General features: G+C 36.0%; 1 protein-coding gene across 1 annotated transcript; it reads left to right on the top strand.

The window, feature by feature from the left end:
• The first annotated feature begins 4,595 nt into the window (after positions 1 to 4,595).
• On the top strand, positions 4,596 to 15,811 carry LOC114755538 (snRNA-activating protein complex subunit). Its single transcript, XM_028944434.1, has 10 exons — positions 4,596 to 4,909; positions 5,023 to 5,078; positions 5,173 to 5,292; positions 5,950 to 6,139; positions 6,761 to 6,849; positions 6,926 to 7,013; positions 8,244 to 8,342; positions 8,435 to 8,560; positions 8,644 to 8,904; positions 15,017 to 15,811. The coding sequence occupies exons 1-10, from the start codon at positions 4,766 to 4,768 to the stop codon at positions 15,299 to 15,301; spliced, it is 1,458 nt and encodes a 485-aa protein (XP_028800267.1). The 5' UTR covers positions 4,596 to 4,765; the 3' UTR covers positions 15,302 to 15,811.
• The last annotated feature ends 869 nt before the right edge of the window (positions 15,812 to 16,680 follow it).

The raw sequence follows: 16,680 nt of genomic DNA, 5'->3' as shown, positions 1-16,680 counted from the left end.
AAACTAATTTACATTAATTTTTTTTTAATTAAAACCATTTTGGCATCGTTATTGTTAAAATAGTATGATTTATTTTATTGATTTCTGAAGAATTTTGTTGAGGTTTTATTTTTTTTAATAGTAAAATTCTTAATTCTAAGTATATTAAATATATCTAAATTACATTATAACATAATGAATTGAGAATTCCATTTATCTACAAATCATGTTCAACAAGTGAGGACCTCAAAATGCTTTTATATGTGGATTTGAAAATATTGCATGATTTCTTATTTAATTTATTTCGAGAAACATGGAATATGATGCTTGCTCTCTAGATATTATCATAATTTATATATGGATAATGTTAGAAACTTAGTAATCCTTATTTAGTTATAAACTATATTAGTTAATAATAACCCAACTACTATGAAAGATATCTCTAAATCACACGTTTGTTTCGGAGAATGTGCTCTTCTTCCAACTAAGCGATGATGATTTACTCAAATTGTAATGTCCAATATTTTCATCAATTTCGTACCCAAAAAACAAACCATTTTCATTAACTTGTGAAGGTGTTAAGGCCCAATGATATGTGGGATTGGGCCTAAAACTATAACCACTAATGTTGTATGTGTGGTTTTACTGGCTTCTCTTGCACGATAGGATGTGTGGCTTTATCAAGAATGAGGAGCATGAAAAGATAGGAAGTACTTTTGCATGATGGTGGGATCTGTTCTTAAAAAATCAAGTACCAATTTGTGTCTTGGGATATATTTTTAAAGAAACATACCAATTTTGATATAATGTTTGCATGATGTCTTGGAAGGGGCGGCTATGCAATAGTATCTCGCCTAAGCATAAAGAAGACAATTATATATTTTTTATGATAACACAAAAGCCGTATTTTGGCATTGATTTTCAATCTACAGCAAGTTCTACACTCAATAGTTATGTTGAAATGGTTATTTTATGCATATATACTACCTAATTGTGTGTTTAAAGCATCTTAAAGCTCATTTTAAAGAATCTTAATTATAATTAAATGAGAATTGTTCACTTAACTACAATCAAGGTACGATAACCTCTAAATTATTACACATGCTATGTTTGACTTTAATAGCATGAGAAGAGAGGTCATTATTCTGTTTTATGATGGGGGATGCAGCTGCTGAAAATGCTTAAAAACTAAAGATAAAATTTATAGGATTGCAACCTCGTGTCTTCGTATCAATCTAGATGTATATTTTACTTTTGTTGAAGTTTCTGAATTGCTACTAAATGTGGATATAAGGAAAGGTTATGATTTAAGGCAAAGCTTCCTATGCAACGCACGAGAAAGCACATGCTAGTTTAAGTCTATATATCCAAGTACGCAAGCTCATAGTTCAGATTAACATAAAAAGTAGAGAGAACTTAAAATAAAGCACAGTATTTATTAATAAAGGAGTTAACAAAAATAATGATTTGATGTTCGAGTCATGACAAACAATAAATAATTAAATTAACTGAGCATGTACTTGAGAAATATATCTGCTATCTTTCTGTACTCCCTAAGAGATTTATCACCTGAAAAAAAAAAAAGTTAAATAATTGGGATGACCACTCTTGTCTTAGTAACTCAGAGTTTAACCATACACATACAATCATTACACGCAAGCAATCCATATCAACAACATAAATAAGCTGATGGATTTTTTTCCCCTTATTACTCCGTCAAATTTTATTCCACTAACTAGAACCATAAGCTTATTTACAGTTTGGCCCGCACATCGGACTAACCAAAGCTATTCCAATACTTCATATGTATTTGGTCAAAGATACAAAACCCAAGTTTTGACTATAACTCTCCTCTTTAAAGAACAAAACCAAGAGGCATCACTATTGCACATTCCCTCTCTACAAACTTGGCTAGGTATAAGTATTAAGGAACGAGGTCTAGAAAAGCCAACCACTTTGTGTTAAATGGAGGCAAACCACATGGTCACAGTACATCACATGTATCAATATCATAACCCCCCAGTCCAACTATCTATGCATGCCATGAATATGCAACAAACCAAGCATATGCAAGCGTACTTGAAAAAACACAAATCACCATAAATTTTCACAAAAATAATCGTGACACATTCAAGCTTAAAAGAGAATTCAAATAACGTGGAAGATAGTACAATCCTATCCCTTCACCTTTGCAATCTTATTTATTTATTTGCATCAATTAAGAAAATAAAGTTATATATCAATTATTATCAATATATATTTAGTTACGATAAATAAAGATCTCACACACATAGAAAACCCCCAAGTTACCTAGTTTCATCAAGATCACAAATAGTCCAATAAGAGGGACTGAAAGGGAGGAAAGTTTTTAGCTTTATTTAAAAAATTAGAAAAGCGGGATTGTGAAATTTTGATAAAAAGAAGATATAAGATAAAAGAAAAATAAAACAAACATGTACTATGAATCCAAGAAATGAATTTTTTTAATTAAAATTATTATTTTCAAACTCAAAAAATTAACTTCCTAACTAGTTCTTATATTAAGAATCCTATAAATCCAAGAAATGAATTTTTTTACAACAAGTTGATTTTATTAAAACATTAAAACAAACATAACATAACTACGAATTTTGATCAGTTTGATGATAACACTGAAAATTACGCTTAATAAATAAGATAATTTGAGATAGTTGAAAATGCATCAACAGATTCATAGTAAAAATCTTTGTTATCTTTACTTGTAAGGGTAGTTCGTTCTCACTAGGCTTTTATTTGCTTTCACAATAATTTATTTGGGAAAACTTTGTTTCATACTTGAAATATTTTATTTGAAATGTCCGAAGTTTATAATTCGGCAGAAGTAAAAGCGTTTTGTGCTTTATTAATCTGTTTTTTTTTTTATAAAAGTCAATTTATAAAGTAATAATACCACACATATAAATCACAAATTAATCCTGAATCAGGATTAAATTAGAGGCCTAAAGTTTAAAAACAAAAACATAATGATAAAATACTTCTAGTCTACTTGTCATTGAGTATTTTGTGCTTTATTAATATACTTGTCCTTGAGTATTTGCTTCTAAGTCACTATTCAACTATTATTATTCAACCAAGAGCTATAGATCAACTTTGTTGAATTGATGGTGATGACACCAATTGGTAATACAATGATGTAGTATTCACTTCAGATCAATTATAACGACATCATCATCATCATGTCTAAAAAAATTTTGATATTTTTTTTTAATGTTTTCTTAGAAAATTAATCTTTGATCTTTTAACTCTTAATTTAATTATGACTCAATCTTTTTATTATGATTGATACAACTCAATCCTCAAACTTTTAACTTGGTTAAAACTCAATTCCTGGTTTTTTCCTATTTAATAAATTAATTCTTTTTTTTATATATGTTTATTTTTTAGATCAATATTAGTAACGCAGTTCATTAAATAGAAGTTTTCTTTTCTTTTTTCTTTTTTAAAAAAGGGTTGAATGGCTGGCTACCCTGCTTCCTTCCTTCATATCTTCAATCTTTCTAGAGCTTTTTTGGAAAATTGACTTCTAGCCTAACTAATTTTTGTAACTGAAATTAGAGTAAAAGTTAGTTAGTATAATGCGATTTATGTTTTGATATGTGCTTATAAAAAGTCAGTTGGAAAAGTTAAAAGTTGTTTGGATGATTAAATAGAAAAGTGAGTTTAGTTATAAAATGATTGAAAAGGGTATGGACTTTATTGAATAGTAGTATTTGATATTTTAATTTTTAATATGATAATAGTTAAAAAATACCTAAAATTATTATGATAAAATAAAAATAGGTTATTTGTAAGATTATATAATAAAAATATTTGTCATCGAGAAAAATTTAAAAACACATTATAGATAATTAATTAAATATATATAATGGACAAACATAAATATAAATTAAAGTTTATTTAATCTGAATAAAAGCTCATTATGCTAACGAAGAAAATGAGGCAGGGGAAAATGTGAGGGTAACTTTGGGTTGATGTATTTTTAATACTTATTTTTAATAATTACCATTTGAAATTGCATTTTAAAATGAAAAAAGTCAGATTTTCCCCCGTTAAGTCCAACTGAAGTTGAAGGTCAGAAATTGGTTGAGCTTTTAGCCCATTCAAACGACTATTTAGTCTTAAATAAGTCACAAACTGCAGCTTCACGCTTTTTCATATAATTTTTCTATTCCAAACGGTGACCAAAAAGTAGCCTTTACTCCTCTGATCCTATTTATAAGACACTTTCAGTATGTTTCACACAGACCAAGGAAAACCTTAAACTTTATTAACTCTCATTTAAAATTTAATGACTTTCTAACTTTATCCCTATTTAATATATATTATACCTCATATAAATAAAATCAACATAATAATAATTAAGGAGTAAAATTGTACATCTATAAAAAAAAATTTCTCTTAGTACTCTATAAATAGGATCAAATGATACTTTCTTTCTCCCTTATAAATTATAAGACTCGAGGAGTATTTTTGACAAAGTCCTGAAACGCGGCGTTTCAAACGAAAAACCTAATCCCATTCCATTCTCGTGCAAAGCGCGGGACAACAGATAGAGTAGGGGCGGAGGAAAATGGAAATCGAAAAGCAGAAAGAGAGTGCTGACGTCTGACAGAGAAAGCAAGAAGGCGAGAAAGGGAGGAGCTTGGGAGAAGGGATAGTGCGTGATATAGCCAATGATAGAGATACAGAGAGAGCAAGTGATAAAGGCAGCGATAGAGGAAGGGTGGTAATTTCCAGTCAAGTAGGAATGGAAATTGTAGAATCCACAGCGCCGGTGGCTGAGGAATGTGAGCTCTCATTTCCAAGGGGTGGCCCGGTATATGTTCCGAATCTTGTTGGTCCCTGCACTAGGGTTGCTGAGTTTGAGAATTCTGTCTTCTGTGAACTTGAGGTATTAATCTTCCATTAATCCTTGATGCTTCTATGCCAAATATAGTACGAGAGGTTCTTGTTTCCGCCTCACTCTCTTACGCTTGAAGTGTACTGTTTGGTTTGTTTGTGCAGAATCTAGAGGCAGAGTTGCATCAAGATGCTTCTGACCTTTGTGATGATGATATCTCGTGTGTACACCTCGTGTGCTTTTTTTTTTTGTGTGTTTTTCCAATTGTAATATGTTGTTTTCTCTTTTAGAGGCACTGACTTATGCTGTTTTAGAATTGATGGGCTTAAAGTGTATACGGAAGAGGAGTTAATGAATATGGCTTTGAAGAAAGCATTCCAGGTTACGGAGAACAATGAAAATAATCCTCCAACGTCGGACCAATCTAATGCGGGGTGAGTGAATTTTTTTTTTTTTTTTGTTGATGTTTTTATGTTTGGCCTTATTTGGTGAAAACTGGGCATCTTCGTAGTGTGATCGATGTCCATTTTTGTGCATAGTTGCAAGGCGTCTCAATTGTTTGTTACTTTTTCGTTTTGATGTATCAATTGTATTTTACTTAATATGATTGGTTTTGACAACTTCAATGGAAGAAAGGTAAAAATTAAGTGGTTTGCTTGCCTACTTTCTGGTCTTTCTGAAGCTTCTTTTTGATATGATTCTATGTATTAGTGAACTTACCAGTTAAAATTTTATTCTTGGATCACGGGGTATCTATTTTGAACACCGTATCCTGTCAATACAATTCTCTAACTGATGGATGTACAAAAGAAGTAGTAAATGAACACCAGAATGGTTCTAAATATGGATTTGAGGGAAAATACAGAAATTCGGAATGTGTGTGTGTGTGTGTGTATTCTTTCTTTGCTAATTATACCATTATATTCTTGCTTTGTCATGGCAGAATTTTATTTTGTTCTGTGAGATGTGGTGTGGTGCCACTGAGCCTTCATCCTGGTTATGATAAATGCACAATGTGATTGTGAGTAATGTTATCGTCTTGCAAGCTCAAATCCTTACGAACTTATATGTTTCAACATATTATCCTTCAGGATAGAAGATGACCACAATATGTCAAGCAATGATCATGCTTCTTTAAATACAAATATCTGTGGTACAGGATCAGATGCTCCTACATCATTTGAGCCATCAAATCGATCATCTGGAACTACAGCCAACAGAACTATGACGGGAAAGATCTCAAGGAGAAGAAGAAAAGGAACGAATGCTATATATATTCAAGTATGTTGACTTTCTGAAAACATGCATGATTCCTGGTTACTTTTTGCAGCCTATGGCATCTACCTCTAACCAGTTTAGAAGAAGGAGAAGTTTATTTGATTGTTCATGCTGTCTATTTTTTTTTTCCCGGGTAAATGAAAACTATTTGCCTGAATATACCTACTATATCATTCACTATTAGTTTAATTTTTTCTACATGCTCTCCCATGACGATATCTAATCTCTCTAGCTGGCAGAAAAGAAAAACATAACGGAGGTTGTTGAATTTATGATCATAAGGGTATGAAGTAGTCGAAGCGAATGGGATACGTGTGCCCATACCCCCATAGTAGTCTGTATATTTATTTCCATCTGCAATGTGAATGAATTTGGAGATAGGTTGGGAAGGTAGATTAAACAGTTAGAATCTGGTTTTACATATCTACCCTAGAAGTCTAAGTGTGCCTTCTTTGTTTTGCATGGACAATTGAAGTGTTGAATTTTCCCCTATTATAGCTTGTTCATGAAGCATTACCTAATATACTCGTCAACAGCTTTCTTTTTTCCCTGTCATAATGAATAGGTTTTTACTTTTGTTGAACTTTTTGTGTTTCTTATAACCTATGATTGACCGATTTCCAGGGTGGTTGTACAGAAAAGGTGGATGAAGTTGTAAAAATCAAGCAAAAGCAGGAAGAGGACAAAGTGGCGGTTAGACTTCATTCATTCAAGTATGTTTCACAGATGTTTATGTTTGATTTTTCCACTTCCATATTAAATTCTGACGTTCTCTTGTCTCATGTCTAGTCCTGCTTGCAAGATCAATCAATCTGCCCTCAAATCAGCTAGAACTGAAACGTTGAGATCCCTTAGGTCTACAAGTTCTTCCAAAAAGGTTAGTTTGAGATTCTTCGCTAGTTATCCACTGCACAACAAATTGTTAAGGGTTCATTTTCATAATATATATACTTATATACTTTTATAGATGTTATGCTTTTACATTGTTTTCTAATTCATTTTTTTAATGTTATGGCTTTACAATGTGGATCATAATTCACTCATGATGCTATTACCCGACACTATCATATATCCTTTGTTTTCAATTGCAAGTAAACCAACAGATTTACAAGATGGCAATCTTATGGGAAATAGAATCACCAATACTAACCCTTGAAATTAGCTGTTTGACTTTGTAAAATAATGAACATTGGGACTTTTATTTTTTATTTGATGGGTTATTTTTTATCCTTTTTGTTTACCTATGATTGTGTAATTGAAAAATGGAAAGATTGGAGGAAAAAGAATGCAAAACTAGAGCAAGGCAATCAGTATGTCAGATCAGGCCTAATCTCTGAATTATAGCTCCTTTGTGCCAACACATCAGTGAGTAATCAGAAGATGATTAATTGCTTATCACCCTATCTTAGTCCGTTGAAACAGAATATGAGATACTAATCAGAGAGGAACAGAAGATACTAATATTTCTGTCATTACTGAAAACAGAATAAGAAAAAATTACACCCAATAAAGGAGAAGCCAAGGTCATGTGATCTTAGGCTTCTCCTGTGGGCCACTATATCCCACAAAAGTCAGCAGTGAGTTGTGACAAAAATGACAATGTCATTTGAAATCTATTCATCAGAGGATTCTTGTCTCATGCTATATTTGTGCCTTTCTTTTGTGTGCATATGTGGGAGAGGGGGCTGGGGCTTTACATTGACTCTGGTTTTTCTTTTTCTTAAAATAACTTCTGATGTTTGATATGTTCTTGTCTCTGTCGGGTTAAACATTAAACATGTCTTTAAATTCTATGATTTTATCTTGGAGATGGTGATTTTACAACCAACTGTAAACTTTCCCAAAGTTGAAATCATTCATTTGTGGTGGTAAAATTTTGTGATTTCTAGATGACGACCATGCTGTTATTGTCTACTGAACAGTGATGTTATCTTCTCGTCATCACTTCATTAAATGATTTCACAGGGTCATTGGATTTTCAGAGACTCCTAACTTTATTTCAACCCGTTCTCACAAATATTTGGACTGCTATGAAATATAGTGTTTTCCCCCATCTTTCATGTTATTATTTGTTATTAATTATTCCTTCCTGGTTAATTATTGACAGGTTACGTCAGTGGGTCTTCAGGAACACATACCTGTGCCGTATCCTGAAGTTGTACTCACTGTGGAGGTTTACCATCATGTTCGAAAGTGTGTAAAGGTAGTTTAATGCACTTTTTTATGCCAATGAGGGATGTATCTAACATTTAAGAATTACCTTACGTTACTAATGAAAAACAATGTCTTTTCAATTAGACCCAAGAATTATTGGTTATTGGAGGACAGAATTTAACTGCTTTAAGGGACAAGATCTTTTGCTCAATGGATCAGGTGATGCACAATGCTGGACAGCATGATCCTTCTGGTTATTTTCTCATTGAAGTAAGCTCCTGTGCTTGTTCTTATGGTCAGGGAGGGGTTAAACTTATTTTTAGTTGAATCTGACCGAAAGCCACTTATTGTAGGATGTATTCTACGTTGATAGGAGGGATCCGTCTGCTATTGATTATACCGTACCCATATTTGATTGGCTTAGAAACTCCAAGGGAGAGGCACAAGAAAAATGGGAATGTATAATAACTGGAGAGTTAAGGAAGAAACAGAAAGCAATCATGGGTGAAGCATCTGTCTCACGCTTGCCTCACTTTACATCTATTGACATGCAGAAGATACGCGTTCGTGACATAAGATTCCGACTTGGTGCTGGATTCCTCTACTGTCACCAGGTATTTTCTTAGCTTCATGTTTTCCATGTTTTAATCTCATCAAAGACCTGGACTGCACAATACATGCCTTGCTGAAAAATAAGTTCCATTTTATTCTAAATCTATATTCAATTATATTATACTCTTCCGGTCTTTAATATAAGACCTATTTAACTAATTTGATTAGATTACGGAAGTTAGGTGAGTTAGTTAATTATAAGAAGTATGACATGTTTTTCCCAAAACATCATAGTCACCTTCCTTAATATCCTCCGTCCTTTTTCTATTTAATTATGGTTGATGGAGTATCCATAAGAGTAATTTGGAAAAAAATGCTAAATATGAGAAATAGGTTTTATATTTAGGATCAAAATCAATTCGACAATTAGGTGAAGATCGGAAGAGTAATAATTTTGTTAGAATTATATCTAACTATTATTTTCCCACTTTAATGAAAATAATATGGGTGTTAGAAGCCGTGATCCTCTCCCCCATCTTCTCCCTTGATTTATTCTATTAGTTACCTAGAATATATCCCTGATTTCTTGTGATATTGCATTATTATTATTGATTGTAACCGGATTGCACTCTCCCATCCGGACTCTATATATTGTACTCAGATCATATGGAATAATATACAATGAGTGAATTTACATACTCCACAAATATGGTATCAGAGCACTGGGTTCGGTCTGAACCCAGAAAAGCTTCGTAAACGTCTGTTGTGAGCCAGAGAGAGAGAGACAGCGCGGGGAGAGAGAGAGAGAGAGAGTGAGGCGTCCTCAAACTGATGCAAGAAGAGCTGCGTGGACGACACCACCCCTCCAGTCCTCACCGGCGTCCCTTGATTGGCCAGTCCCCGGAAACCGACGTCGAACGGAGCTGCGCGTGACTCTCACGCGCCGACACAAGCACTGCGCGTGAAGCCCACGCGCCGCCACGCCCCAGTCACTGTTCCAGCGCGTGAAGCCCACGCGCCGCCGCCAGAGATCTCCAGTATCTTCCAGAGACCCAGAAAATGGATGACCTAGAATTTCCACCACTTTTTGGATCTGTTCGCAATATTCCAAGGGCCCTCATGTCCGGTACATCTTCTAATACTCAAACTACTCCTTCTAAAAACTCCACTGCAGAATCAGACTTGACAAGCTACTGAACCTCAAGCTATGGGGGTATCTCACAAACTTAATGGTAGCAACTATCTCCAATGGTCTCAAAGTGTCTTAATGTATCTGCGTGGGAAGCGTAAGGAGAAGTATATCAATGGAGAAGCACAACAACCTTCACATAATGACCCCAAATTTGACACCTGGTTCGCTGAAAATAATCAGGTGATGTCTTGGTTGTGCAATTCAATGACCCTCGAAATCAGTGAAGGATACCTTCTTGCAAGCACAGCCAAGGAAATCTGGGATGCTGCTAAGCGGACCTACTCTACCCTCGACAACACTGCAGCCTTATTAGATCTCAAGAGGCAACTCAAAGATCTGAAGCAAGGCAACTTAGCTGTAACCCAATACTACAGTACTCTGACAAAGATATGGCAGCAATTGGATCTCTTTGAAGTACATCCTTGGAAGGATATAGATGATGCTAATTACTACAGACAGTTGGTGGACAAGGGACGAACATATGAATTTTTGTTGGGCTTGAATGATGTGTTTGAAGAAGTGAGGGGGAGAATTATGGGACTGAAACCTCTGCCATCCCTATTTGAAGTCTTCAGTATGGTTAAGTTCGAAGAAAGCCGAAGACACCTCACCCAAGGTAATCTGACCCCAGCAGAGGGCTCGGCATTGGTGACAAGAGGGTTCCAGACATCAGAGGGGCCTGAGAAGAGAGGGAACAAGTGGTGCAATCATTGTAACAAGAGAGGGCACACCAGAGATGAATGTTGGAAACTACATGGAAAACCAACCCAAGGGAAGCAGAAACGAGAAGATAGAAAGAGCCACCACACCTCATCTGAAGAAAGAGGTGACGATGGAGACCAGTTGACCAGAGAAGAGCTTCAAATGCTTCGTAAGATACTTGAAAAACAAAACAAGTCAAAATCTGTTCCCAACGTGAACTTGATACAGTCAGGTAACTCCATTATAGCCCTTAATGCAATGGTAACTAGTGATGAGACTTGGATTATTGACTCCGGTGCTACCGATCACATGACTGGTAATAAGTCCTTCTTCAAATCCCTCAAATATTGCCATGAGAACCTTAGGGTAAAAGTAGCAACTGGACTATATACGAAAGTTGAGGGTGTTGGCATTGTGGCCCTATCTGAAGATCTGGAAATCCATAATGTTTTGTTTGTCCCTGCTCTTACTTGCAATCTTATTTCTGTGAGCAAATTAACTAAAGGACACGTATGTCGGGTGATCTTTGATGATGTTAAATGTGTTTTTCAGGATTCGACCTCGGGGAGGAAGATTTTGACTGCTAAAGAATGGGATGGACTCTACTACTTTGAAGGAAAGGATATGAAGATAGCAGGAGCAAAGAAAGCTATGGTTAGCTCCAATTCTCAGAATAAAAATGTAATGTTGTGGCATCTAAGATTAGGCCACCCCAGCTTTGATTATATGAAGCATGTGTTTCCAACTTTATTCAATAAAAATTCTTCTCCTTTCCAATGCGAAACGTGCCAAATTGCAAAACAAACTCGCGCCTCTTATCCCAAGCATACTTACAAACCTACTGCCCCGTTCACAATGATCCATACCGACATTTGGGGACCTGCCAAAACCAACACCCGAACAGGCACAAGGTGGTTTATCACATTCATAGATGATCACACCCGGGTCACATGGGTTTACCTTATGAAAGAGAAATCCGAAGCCTTACAAATTTTCAAAAACTTTTGCTCGTTTGTGAGAACCCAATTCCAAACTCCCATCAAAGTTTTGAGAAGTGACAATGCCAAAGAATACGTGAGTGGAGCCTTTAGGGAATTTCTTGAGCAGGAAGGAATCCATCACCAAACCTCATGTGTCTATACCCCCCAACAAAATGGAATTGCTGAGCGAAAGAATAGACATCTTTTGGAAGTAACTCGAGCTATTATGATGGAAAGAAACGTTCCGAATTTGTTTTGGGGAGATGCTGTACTGACCGCAGCTTACCTTATCAATCGCATGGCCTCCAAAATCCTCCATTTCAGTACCCCTATTCAGAAATTCCTCGAGACTTACCCCACCTCACCTATCATCAATTCCATTCCCCAAAAGATCTTTGGGTGTGTTGTCTTTGTTCATAAACATGATGGAGCCAAACTAGGTGCTAGAGCAGAAAAATGCATTTTCCTCGGGTATTCCTCCACCCAAAAAGGGTATAAGTGTTATAGTCCTACTACCAGAAAACTCATCATCTCCAAAGATACCGTCTTTTACGAGGATGACGCTTACTACCCCAAATTACCCATTCAGGGGGAGCACTGTGGAGTAGAATGGCTAATTACACCTGAACCTATAACCACCTCCAACCTACCTCTTAACTCCCTTGAATCTTCCACACCTCAAGAAGAAATCCCCGAACCAGAATCACAAATCCCTAGTCCTACACCTTCTCCAAAACACCAAAACACCACAAACACTCCTCACCCAATGGAAACCAATGCTGAAATTGATGCAGGGGTGACAGAGCACTCAAGTTCTCAATCAGGTAGTAGGGTTCCTTCCATTCCAAGGCAGCAACATGATTCCAATCCGGAGTTGGATCCTGAAGAGCTGGGATGGCCTATTGCACTCAGAAAGGGGGTAAGATCATGTACTCAGCATCCTATTCAAAAATTTGTCTCCTATGGCAATTTATCTGCGCGAATGCAAACCTTTGTAGTGAATAGTTCACAGGTGAAGATTCCAGAAACATTTCAACAGGCTATGACAGATCCTAATTGGAAACATGCTGCATATGAGGAGTTAAGAGCCTTGAAGGAAAACAACACGTGGGATATTACCACACTTCCTAAGGGCAAGAAAGCAGTGGGCTGTAGGTGGATCTTCACCCCTAAATTCAATCCTGATGGAAGCATCAACAAGTACAAAGGAAGATTAGTGGCTAAAGGGTACACTCAAACCTATGGGATTGATTATCAAGAAACGTTTGCTCCTGTGGCAAAATTCAACACCATCCAGGTACTCCTATCCCTTGCTGCTAACCTTGACTGGTCTCTACATCAGCTAGACGTGAAGAATGCTTTCCTAAATGGAGATTTGGAGGAGGAAGTATACATGGAAATTCCAGATGGAGTAATAGCTCCACCCAACTCAGTTTGCAAATTGAAGAAATCATTGTATGGCTTGAAACAGTCTCCACGAGCTTGGTTCGACAGGTTTGCCAAAGCAATCAAAAGGTTTGGTTACATTCAAGGACAGCTGATCACACTCTTTTCGTCAAACACAGTGATGGAAAGGTAACGATCCTAATTGTGTATGTGGATGATATAGTCATAACTGGCAATGATGAGGTTTCTATCTCCCATCTCAAGAAAGCCCTGGCTAGGGAATTCCAAGTGAAGGACCTAGGACAAATGAAGTACTTTCTTGGAATGGAAGTTGCTAGATCCAAAAAGGGTATAAGTGTGTCTCAACGAAAGTACACACTTGACTTACTCCACGAAACAGGAATACTTGGGGCTAAGCCTAGTGAGACTCCTATGGAAGAGTCATGCAATCTGGAAGTGAAACCAGACGGGACACCAGTTAACTCAGAAAGGTACAGAAGACTTGTGGGTAAGCTGATCTACTTGACTCATACAAGGCCTGACATTAGCTATGCAGTTGGAGTGGTAAGCCAATTTATGCATCAACCCCAGGAAGAACACATGGAAGCAGTATACAGAATCCTCACCTACCTCAAACTCAATCCTGGAAGAGGAATATTCTTTCGAAAGGGGAATACAAGGAGTATAGAGGTCTACACTGATGCAGATCATGGGAGAGCTGTGGACAACAGGAGATCCGTCACAGGATACTGCACTTATGTTTGGGGAAACCTAGTCACTTGGCGAAGCAAGAAACAAACAGTAGTCTCAAGGAGCAGTGCTGAAGCTGAGCTAAGAGCTGTAGCCCTCGGGGTATGTGAAGGAATGTGGGTGATTAGACTCCTGAAGGAATTGAGAATTTCCTATGAAGGACCTATGAGTCTCTGGTGTGATAATCAAGCCAGCATTGAAATGACCAAAAATCCTGTGTATCACGACCGAACAAAACATGTTGACATTGATCGGCACTTCATCAAAGAAAAGGTCGAAGATGGCACCATTAACTTGAACTATGTGCGTTCAACTGATCAGATTGTTGACATCATGACCAAGCCGTTAGCCAGAGTCAAGTTTGAAGGGCTTCGGAGCAAGCTGGGAATGGTTGACATTTACTCTCCAGCTTGAGGGGGAGTGTTAGAAGCCGTGATCCTCTCCCCCATCTTCTCCCTTGATTTATTCTATTAGTTACCTAGAATATATCCCTGATTTCTTGTGATATTGCATTATTATTATTGATTGTAACCGGATTGCACTCTCCCATCCGGACTCTATATATTGTACTCAGATCATATGGAATAATATACAATGAGTGAATTTACATACTCCACAAATAATGGGGAAATTTGTTCCCCTCCTTCTTGGCCAAAATGTGGGGAAATTTCTTTAATGCAAGAGTGGGAGGACACTTGATAAGCATTGACAAGATTTTTTGTTCTGTAGATATTAAACAGATGACAATATTTAATGGCCAAGGCATGGGACCATCGATGCTTATTGTTTGGAAAAGAGACGCCCTTTTATGTGTTAATTCGGTCCCAAATAAGATAATTATTCATGAAGCCATTATTTAATGCCTCAACCTATATTGATTAGCACTTGCTTATATGTGATATAAACTTTTTATACTCCGTGACTTTATGGGGCGTTTGGTTAATGTGAAGGAAAAATGCTCCGTTTCTCTTGAAATTGAAAGAAAAAAACGAAATATGTAAATACATTTATATACATGTTATTTTTATATATTAATAACTGATTTTTCATCCACTAAGTCTCTCTCTCTCTCTCCTTTTTTCTTTTTTTAAATTCTTGCAAATCAATTGAGTTCTAGTTTGGCGAGAAAGCATGGTAATATGTTTATTTGCTTGTAAACTGCAGGGAGACTGCACTCACACACTAGTAATACGAGATATGAGGTTGATTCATCCTGATGATGTGCATAATCGAGCTGCTTATCCAATAGTTACTTTCGAACTAAAGTTGCGTTTTCAGAAATGTAATGTTTGCAAGATATTCAGAGCTACAAAGGTCATTGTGGATGACAAATGGACGCCAAAAAATCCTTGCTATTTTTGTGATGAATGCTTTTCGCTTCTTCACATAGCAGAGGATGGCTCTCTTCATTATTCTGAATTTCTGGAGTATGATTATCATCATGATTAGTTGCCCTCTGCCCTGAACACTGCAGGACGTTTAACTCGTCAACTGCTACATGGGATGTCATGATCATTGCTTGGAATTTCTAAGAGTTCCAGTCATCTGTTTTGCAATTCATAAGAGTTAATGAAATGATTTGTTTTGGTTTGCAAAATCTGAAGCATCTATTCAACTGCACATGGACTGGATGCTTAGAGCCTCTAGTTAAATTCACATGCAGATGGCTTGTCATTTTGGAACCTCTTTTTGTTGCTTTGGAAGCTAACTTTAATAGAGTTCCATGGCAGTGGAAATGATATAGGTGCGTATTTGAATTATCTTGTATAATACTGTCTGGACAAAGCATCTTACTGCAAAAGAAGGAAATCATGCTAGGCCAGAAACTTGTGGATCCTTATTACTGGGGTTTTTGTACTGTGTATACAAGAGAATTTTGTTTAGGAATGACATGTTAATATTTATAGGAGACACTGATCCGTCTGCAATTTTTAATATCATTTTTTATTTTTGTCCTCATTAGTTATTGGCTAGTTTTTTTCTCTCACTATCTCCATAAATATGCATGTTTTTAGAAAATAAGTTGTATTTTTTTATACATTTATTACCTTTAACAAATTTCAATCAATTTTTTATCAATGTAATTTGGGTATTTGCATCTTGTTAAAAGCACTGGGGAGAATAATATATGAAGAATTCAATAAAAGCCATAGTGATGATGCAAGCAACGGCACAACACTAATGTTCGATGAATGACTTCTACTGCTTTGTCTTCACTTGACGGATGATTTTGAGTTGAAAAGGAATGAACATTAGGCATCATATGCTTCAACGACAAGGTCACTATAAAAGCAGCTTATGCAAATAAGTTTGTTGCTTTTGGGCCTGTTTGGCATCATGTTCAAAATCATTTATATACACATTATAAGTTGAGACAAAATTTATTTTATATATTTATATCATATTTTGTAAATTATGATTGAAAAACTATTTATAAGTTATTGTAAATAGTTTTTTTTTTTGGGTCTTTGAAGGTATTATCTTGTCTTCTCATTGGCTTTGTTGCAATAACTGCTTATAAATTTTATCATTTGTCACCATGCATAGTTGACTTCTCTTAAAATCCATCCACGTCTCATTAGCCAACTGCATCCATTTCAACCTTTTGATCCTAAAATGACATGAGCAGCATAACTCAGCTTCTTGGGTTTTGTTGCCAAGCATGACAAGTGAAAAAACATGAAGTACTGTAGCATGGAGATCAGTTACCATAATGTTGCACTTTTAAAAAACGGTATTTATGAAGCCATTTTCCACTTTTTGTTGTCTAATTCATCCTCACCGATTGATTGTTTATAGTAGATTTCGACGGCTCAGATTTAATAGTT

The sequence above is a fragment of the Neltuma alba genome, unplaced genomic scaffold (genome assembly GCF_004799145.2).
Source record: "Neltuma alba isolate B1F8T4 unplaced genomic scaffold, ASM479914v2 tig00010294_pilon, whole genome shotgun sequence".
Taxonomy (NCBI): Eukaryota; Viridiplantae; Streptophyta; class Magnoliopsida; order Fabales; family Fabaceae; genus Neltuma; species Neltuma alba.
This window is presented reverse-complemented; position numbering and strand designations above follow the sequence as displayed.